Raw genomic sequence first — 8,847 nt, forward strand, 5'->3', positions numbered from 1 at the left:
GGTTGGACTTTTAAGAGACCTGGTTTCCAAATCCACTTCCTGCATCCCAGGAGGCAAGTTGCTTAGGCTGTCCATGTGTCGGGAAGATTTAGTGCAGCAGTTTCCAGAGGTAGCTCTGACCAGGTCCCGGGAGCAATGCAGTTGCATTTTTATAACGTTTTGCCAGAACTGGCACACCCTAGTTTGCAGGCCTAACTACCTGGCGTGCACAACCACGTTGCGTCCCATGCTAAATTGTTAGGGTGCTGCAGTGAGTAATGGTGTCAAATCGGTGCTTACCATTTCTCCACCTGCCACCACTGAAACTAGTGGCCACCTCATCCTGGGCTTTTCAGAGGGCAGACTCAGAACAGTCAGCACCAGACACTGAAATTCCTGCCTTTGTAATTCCGATGCAACAGTAACTCCTCATCCAGAGGGTAAGAGAAACTATTTACAACAGGCTGATCCCTCTTCTTTCCCCTTCACTTTTTCTTCCAGCAAACAGTGTGGAATCAATTTTTCAACATGAACGCGGTAGCAGATCTTCTCTGTTTGTTGGCGTGCCTCACTGCAGTGACTTGTGACCGGGTCTATGTCCACCCTTTCAATTTGTTTTCTTTCAACAAGAGTACCTGTGAGGAGCTGGAAAGCCTGGTCCAGGAAGGAAAGAAAACATTTGTCCCTGTTTCCATCGAGTCCCAAACTACCCCTGCCTATGAAGATGACCTGAATGACAAGGACAAGCTGGAATCCCCGAGCTTGAGTGGCCGGGGGAGGCAGAAACTGAGCCACATGAAGAACTTAGTGTATGTCCTGGGTGTGCGGCTCTACAGTGTACTGCAGAAAGCTCAGCAGGGCCAAAATGTGCTCCTGTCACCAACCAGCCTTTATGGCTCCTTGGTGGCTTTCTACCTGGGTGCCTCAAACCAGACAGCAGCCAATTTGCAGGATTTGCTGGGATTTGTTCCACCTTCTGGGGACCCTGACTGCACTTCCAAGGTGGATGGACACAAAGTCATTTCCAGCCTGAGGACAATCGAGAGCCTCGTCAAGAGCAGGGACGAGGAGCTGCTCTTTTCCAAGATGCTCTACCTGTTCTCTGCCCCTGGCATACCTCTATCCCAGCTGTTTGTGCAGGACTTGCTCCCCTCTGCTGATGCTCTCTTCGCCCGAGCTGTTGACTTCACAAACCCAAGTGAGGCAGCAAAGCAAATAAACACCTTTGTGGAGGCCAAAAGCGAGGGCCACAGCAAGTGCTTACTGACAGACGTCGATCCATCTGCCGACCTGCTGTTTGCAGCGGATGTCCGCTTGGCAGGTATGAGGCAGCACTGCTCCTGCCAGGGGCAGGCTGGGTGGAGGACAGGCAGTGGCCACGCTTCTGGGAAGGAAACAAGGTCATGCCTGGACAACAATGAGAAGGAAGGGCTCAGATAAAAGGCTGGACTGCTGCTCCATGTACAGTACTCTGCTCCCCACCGCTGTGCTGGGGGTCCTGCCTGCACTCTGCTATGAGTAGAAAGGGCAAGAGGGAGGAAGTGGAGGGAGGTGGCCTCTGAAAAATTTTCCATATCCAGAAAGCTAAGGATTAGGAAAGTATGGGAAGGTGAATAAAAGAGGATTGCACAGCATTTCTGACTGCAAAGGAACTACAAGCAATGAGGGGCCTCCAGCAAAATTGATGAGAAAGTAGGTTTAAAGCAAGCCAAAGAAATACCTTTCCCCAGAACCAGAATTCCACAGGTGAACTGGGAGTAACGGGCCAGAGGTACAGATTCAGGAAAAGTCTAAAAAGTATAATGGACATGACTTCTAATAGCTATTAAACACAGAAGTCTGAAGGCAACTTCTGGCTCAGAAAGCAGCCAAACAAGCTACTAGTTATGGAAGCAGGGAGTATACACAAAACTAGGAGAATTCAGGCAACCCCTCAGTCACCTAGGATCATTCTGTGCTGCTATTCCACAAATCCCCCTGTACCACAACTGAGCCTCCCCTTCTGAGTGTAGCTGCTTTTCAACATCCTTGCAATGGAGTGCAATACCAGAGATGGCAAGCTTTAGGACAGCTTGCCTATCAGGGACTGTATTTCAGAAAAATTTGCAGTGAGCTGTAAGTTTCTGAGTGTGTCTTTACTGTGTAGAGCTCTGGTGCCCACGAAATGCTTTTGTTCCTTTTTCTTCCCAGCTGTAAACTGTATATCAGGTTTTCCTCGCCTTTCATGGTTGCTGTCATTAACTGATCCCAGCTCCTCAGGGAGCTGTGAGCATCAGCTTTCTCTTCAGTGTAAGGTCTAGCATAGAGGTGATACTGCAAAAATAATTCTTGTGTTACAGATTTGAGCAAGGTCACAAGAGCTGAGTTTTCCTTTAGCAGAACAATTTTTTCCTCTTCTGCACTGAAAACTTGTAATTTTATTAGCATAGGAACACATGCTCAAAGGGCTGAGTCACTGGGTCAGCTCTACTACCTCCTCTTTCTCAGAAGGGTGCACCTGAGATGTAGTCTCCACACGTGGGATAGAGAAAATTGGCTCAGGAACAAAAGAACTAGATAAGCAACTTTCTTCTGATAAACATAGGAGATGACTTCAACATTTGCTTTGCTGTTTGCTTATGGAGGGCAACCATGACAGCTGATGCTGTCATGTTCCATGTCTGTCCCCGTAGCTGCAGAAAGGGAAAAGTACAATTTTTTTGTCTGAAACACGTAATGCATGCTCTTGAGATGCTACCAACAGCCATAGGATTGATAGAATAAGAGAAATCCATACAAAACAACTACTAAATGTTCCGATGGTCTCAACTGTTGTTCACTTGCACACAGTCATTTTCACATTTGTGAAATGTGAAAATCCAATAGCAAATTGGATTCTGCTATTTAGAATCCAATGCAGAACACGGGGTGCAAATTTTACTGACAGACTTTTTTTTTTTTTTTTACAAACTAATTACAAACTAGTAAATGAAAATAACACTGTGGGGCTGCACAATCTTAAGTGCCCTTACCTTCTCCCAGTTAAGCTCTATTTTGAACAGCCAATCCTCAACAACTTCAGCTTTAACTAGAAATTAGGTAGGATGATTCTTTTGTTGTTGTTCTTGGTTTTGTTCAGTTTTAAGTAAGAAGTCATATCTTTCCACAGGAAGTCATGCTTTCATTAAGCTTCTCAGAGTGGCATAAAACCTCTATTACGGAACACTGAGATCATCACCTGAAGCAGAGAGGTCCAAAGTTTCTTTCCTGTAGTCCCAAGTCAGTGCTGAGAGTACTCTTTTACTCCCTCAGGCTACATTTCCGCAGTTGACCACTTTTTTTACTTCAGCTGTCTTCTCTATATTGTAGACACAGGTTTCTTCCCTGCCATGATGCGGCTGTTGGAAGGTTACCAAATCCCATAGCTTCTCTGCCCTGATATGAGAGATCTCACTAAAAGAAACCATTTCTTCCAATGTGTCAGCTATCACCTTCTATGAAAGGGATGTTAATCTTCTTCAGTTATCCTTGTCTTACGTTCCAGGTGTCTGAGGCAAAAAGTAGGGTTTCTTTAGTAAATACATCTCTCCTGTGTCCTAAAATACTGATGTAAGAAACAAGAAGTCACATTAGGATTACTATCGTCTTTTAGAGCGCTTTCAGAGGAGTACACACCTAGTTACACGTTTGAGGGCACAGACTTCCAGACTCTCAGCTGGCAGAAGGCCACAGGGAGCCATTTCAAACACAGCGGTGCCGATTTGTCATGGCTCACGACTGGCGCAATATTAATGGACTCAAGCCCAAAGTCAACAGCAGAGCTTTAAGATTTTGCAATATCTTTCCCAAGACTATTTAAAACCTATGACTATCTCACCTTGATACGTTCAGCTCTCTGAATGCTCAATTCTTTTTTTCCTTTTAACTTCATTAAAGTCTTGAATTCTGCTATCCTGTGAAAATAAATTCTTCAGGCTATACAGACCCCGTGAAAGCTGTTCCTATGTGCATTCTGCTTGCATCCTGTATTCTTATAAAATAAGAAAAAAAAAGGTGAACAGCTCTACTTTCTTACTTTTTATTTTCCTTACACCTTTCATATCTCCTGCCTGCTACTTCTTTGTGGTGAAGTTATAGTAGGTGGAAGTGCCTAAACGCTCTTACTATGCAAGCTCATTTAAGAGGCAAGTGTTCCTATGCAAAACCACTTACTACAGATTAAAAGTCAGGGTCCAGAATTTATCTGGATTTATTGGAGAATAGAACAGTTAACAGTGCAGCAAGACCAGCTCCTATTTTATAACAATATTAATTACTTTAAAGCAAGGAGTTCCTTTCTTTACCAAGACATATACATCTGTTTTCCTAATTCCCTGATTCCACCAAACAGCGATTTCAGATCTCCTTGACAATTGCAGTAGTTTCTTTAATGCCAGCAGGCATTAAAGCTGCCTAGTTGGTCAGCAGCACTGACCTGTGGCAGTGGGCAGATAAGCTGAAAAGCAAAGCAGAACTGGCAGGTGATGACAGCAAGGCTTCCCATACTCATGAACTAGGTAAGAAATTTCCATTAAGGCTTAGCAAGCGTTCAGTTATGTCCTCTTTAACCTCCTTGGCTCAGTCAACATTTTGGTGTTATGCTTACTACCTTCCCCATTGCTTTGGTTTGGAAGATTGCCAGTGGTTTAGACCTCAGCTAGAGCTTGTGCTACCTTCCCTCTCCCAAGCCCACACAGCTGCCTGAGTGCACTCCTGCAGCAAGGGCTGGCCCTGATGGATCTGCTCCCAAACACACCGCCACGGCCACTTGAGGAAGGGAAAGGAAGACTTTGCCAAGCAGACCCTCGGCACAGGCCTGTGAGCCAACCTGGAGCCACATGGCAGCATGTGCAGAAGCAGGCAACCAAGCAAGCAGAAATCGTGCCCAGGAAAGGCCACAAAGCCAGTAAAAACACAGCAGCCTCAGGGGCAGTCCTGATGGTCATAGTCCCTGTGCTGCGAGCCTGCACCAGCCTCTGCCTGTTGCTGCCAGGAGGCATATCAAAGGCAAAGGCAGGATGCATATGTTTACAGTAGATAGACAGGACTTCATACACCTGGTCCTTGTCTAATGCATAGCATGCTGGTTTTAAACAAATGTACATACCAGCCAGGGGACAGAAAGGAGGAGGAGTGAAGAAAGAGCGCAATCAATTTCTTCTTTTTCAACCTGTTTTTTTCAGTGAATGTGAAGCAAGCCTCCCGGCTCAAAGAGCCTCAGGAATTCTGGGTGGATTCCAACAAGAAGATCTTGGTCCCTATGTTGTCAGTTACGGGGACGTTCAAGTACCAAACTGATGCCAGTGGGACTTTTTCTGTGGTGGAAGTCCCCATCAGCAAGACTGTGCTGCTGGTGCTGCTGCAGCCCATCAATGGCAGCGTGCTGGAGCACATGGAGTCTGAGTTGTCATTGCAGTTCTCAGTCTGGCTTCAGCAGCTGTCCCCAAGGTAGGGTTTGGGCATGCACACCCTATCATAGGGATGAACAAGACAGGGTGCACCATGCAGGCTTACGGGGGTTGGATCCTGCCATGGAGGTTTTAACACCAAGCACAAAGAGAAACACCTGCAAACCCAAGGGTTCTCGCTCCAAGGGAGCTCGACCTCAGTGGGATTGGCTTTTTGACTGGGGATACTTCAAGAAAACGAGCAAGTGCCTTTCAACACAGGCCCAATGAAGTGAGATTTTCTGGGGTTTAATAGCGTACCCAAGGCAGAGCTCAGGTGACTTCCCATTTGGAAGCAATATCACGATGCCCATTGGCCCCTGGTAGCTGCCTGTCCCCACATATTGAGCACTTCTTGAGGCTGTTTTCACCTGCCCCTTGCCCAGGACTGCCCAAGCACCAGGCATTCATTGTGGAGAGCACACACTCCTTTCTCTCTCTCTTTTTTTCTGCAGGGAAATTAAATTAACGCTGCCAGAGTTAACAATACAAGGCAGCTCTGATCTACAGGAGCTTCTTGCAGATATGGAACTGCCTGCACTGCTGGGGAAGGGGGCAGATCTCAGTAAAATTAGTGATGCCAATCTAACCGTTGGAAAGGTACAGTACACGTCACTGCCATTTAAAAAATGTGCCTCCTGCTCAGTTTCAGTCTCTTTAACTGTATAAATTTGCCTAGAATAAACCAGTTAGAGCCACGTGGCACACATGCTCAGCAGAAGACTCTCAAGATGACTGAATGAGGTGAATATTCCTTAGATTAACCTATCTGCAGCAACAGGTTTGCCTTTAACCATCCAAATTTAATCACTGCAGCAAACAGCATGCAACCTAGAAATGAAGTTCAAGGCCTGAGTGTGCTAGGTGCCCTACATACAAATCACACTGCACTTGTTACCACCTCCAGCTTGAGTAGAGGCTGCAGCTACTGGGCTGTTGAGGATAATCTTGCATCTCCCAGGGACTACTCTCAGAAACTGCAAACACAGAGGTGCGTGCAGCACACAATCTCACCTGAAGATGGGCTCCAGCTTTGAAGTCCCCAGGGGAAGAAGGGAGAGCTTAAAGGAGAGGACTGTCTTTCATAAAAAGATGTCAAAGCATGTTCTGGAAGCATAATTTGGGTGCCTTTACTTTTATTTATTTTTAGAAGATGCACTACTTTGGAAGTTCTGTCAGGGCCTTCAAGGGTACCAGGATTTCATACAGCCCATGAGAATAAGCAGTCGTAAAGCTTTCTCACATGTTATGGAACAAGTACTCCAACATGGTTTTTAAGCATCCATGGAGTCTATCCTGTGCTGCTGATAGCCGATTTAAGTTATTACTTCATGGGCCTTATGATCTACTCAAACTCTCATTTGTCTTTCCCCTATCATGCTCTGATGACTCCAGTTACTCTTATGTTTTGCCTTACAGGTAATAAATAAAGCCTTTTTCAAACTCACCGGTGATGACTCACATCAGCCAGAAGCCCCTGCAGCCCAGAAGGAAGATGTGGCATACCTGGATGTAACAGTAAACAAGCCATTCCTTCTAGCTGTTTTTGAAGAGAAGTCAAGGGCAATGCTTTTCCTTGGCAGAGTAACAAACCCTCTGCATGGGGTTTAAACACAAGCACGGCAGATGGGGAGGGAGTGGGATGATGCATATTTCCCATCACCTTTTTCTTATTTCATCAGCCGTTTTTATGATCTTGTTGAGTGCTCTACTTAGCTTTCAGATGAAGCAGGTAGTGTTTGAAATACAGCTTTTTGAAAGCTGAAGCACTGCAGCATTTCATCCTTGTTCATGTTTCACATGAGGTGATGCAAACTTTTCCTCCAGCTTCTCTTCTTTCCTTATTCCCACTTTGCCCCTTTTCTGCCTCCAGCTCCCTTTTTTGATACAGTAGGGACAAAGCAGTAGTCAGCAGGGCATTGACTAAGAATAAAAAGCTTTATAAGCACAAGGAGCATTTACTAAAGAACGGTGTAGAAACAAACCTTTTCATTCTTCCTCAGGTCACTTTTGAATTTTTAGTTTGTTTGGTTTTGCAATAGAGACCCCCTTCTACATTACAGTGAAAGTTCTACAGTCATGCGCCAAGATTTCTAGCTTCATCAGCAACATTTTCCCTTTAAAATGCTGCCAACAGCACAGCCAGGCTTCACTTGTCCCACTGAGACAAAGTTTTTTCACCTTGGAAGCAAAAATGCATTTAGAGGCACTTTCTTCTTTCTGCAGCCCAGATGGATACGTTCATTACTTAACTCTATGGAAAAACTAAAAATAGGGTTTGGTAGCATTAATGAACTGTGATGGATAAATCTCATAGCCTGGCAGAATTATATCAGATTGGTGGGGAGAAGGCCTTCTATTCCGATACAGCTCCATTCCTTGGATTACTTTCTAGCCTGAGAGGCATATATCCCAGCCTTACAGTGAAAAAGAACATCACTGGTTAGATCCCAGATCTGTAAACATATCTAAACCATACATTCTTAAAAAATAGTACTGATGGCAATAATCTCTACTAGTATAAATAGTGGATGTGCTGCTACACATGAATAAAAAGGTTCCAGTGGTCCAATGCAGCCCTTCACAGAGTCATAAAGGTTTGAAACAAACTGGAACAACAGATTATCAGATGACTCCTGCATTAGGAAGTGAGGAATTAGGAATGAAATCTTGGTACCAAGGAAAGCCTCTCAGTGGAACAAGAATTTCCACCTCTTATCTCTAGATCTGTCTTTGTCTTTACTGATGGCATGTAACTGCAAACCTCTTTGGTATATGGTGCCGGACGGAGAGAGGAAGGTAGCTCGTTGTTACCCCAAATTACCTTCTCCAGCCCCACTAATGCCAGTGGCTTGCTATCAGAGATGTAGACACATGACAGATCCTTCTAAGCTTAGTGGAAAAAGACTAATAAATAACTCAACTCTTGAGAATACTAGGATTTCAAGTGGCATGATATAGCATCCACATATTGATCCCATTATACTGTATGGATTCCAGGTGCTCTAACATCTAAATACTGTACTTGTATTATATACAGAAGCAATTAACAATAAATATGCAGAAATGGAAAGATGCAAATAAAACCACTTCCAAGTTACTTTGCCACAGTTCAGTTTCATTTCTGTCCATAACTACATCTGTTGTTGTGGCTTCTGAAATTTGCTCCAAGTCAGGTTTATATTTTTGGAGACAGTAAGTTGCAAATCATCATGCAACACAGTCAAAGATACAGCTGTAAGTATGAAAGAGTCTTCATACTTAAAGTTATCTCATTTTCTCATTAAAGTTAGAAGGTATCACAAATTAAATTTCAGATGACCAAACATTCCATTTCTATAATGAAGATGAAGGATAATGAATGGGAGCCCCTGGCCACGCTGCACCTAAGTTCTGGGACAAA

The 8,847-nt window shown here is 44.5% G+C and overlaps 1 protein-coding gene across 1 annotated transcript; it reads left to right on the top strand.

Annotated features, from left to right (window-relative positions):
- Positions 1–507: 507 nt before the first annotated feature.
- Positions 508–7,175, top strand: AGT (angiotensinogen (serpin peptidase inhibitor, clade A, member 8)). Its single transcript, XM_008945854.1, has 4 exons — positions 508–1,300; positions 5,181–5,445; positions 5,900–6,044; positions 6,864–7,175. Exons 1-4 carry the CDS (start codon positions 508–510, stop codon positions 7,053–7,055), a joined length of 1,395 nt encoding a protein of 464 aa, XP_008944102.1. The 3' UTR covers positions 7,056–7,175.
- The last annotated feature ends 1,672 nt before the right edge of the window (positions 7,176–8,847 follow it).

This window comes from Merops nubicus, unplaced genomic scaffold, assembly GCF_000691845.1.
Source record: "Merops nubicus isolate BGI_N331 unplaced genomic scaffold, ASM69184v1 scaffold11248, whole genome shotgun sequence".
In the NCBI taxonomy this organism is placed as follows: domain Eukaryota; kingdom Metazoa; phylum Chordata; class Aves; order Coraciiformes; family Meropidae; genus Merops; species Merops nubicus.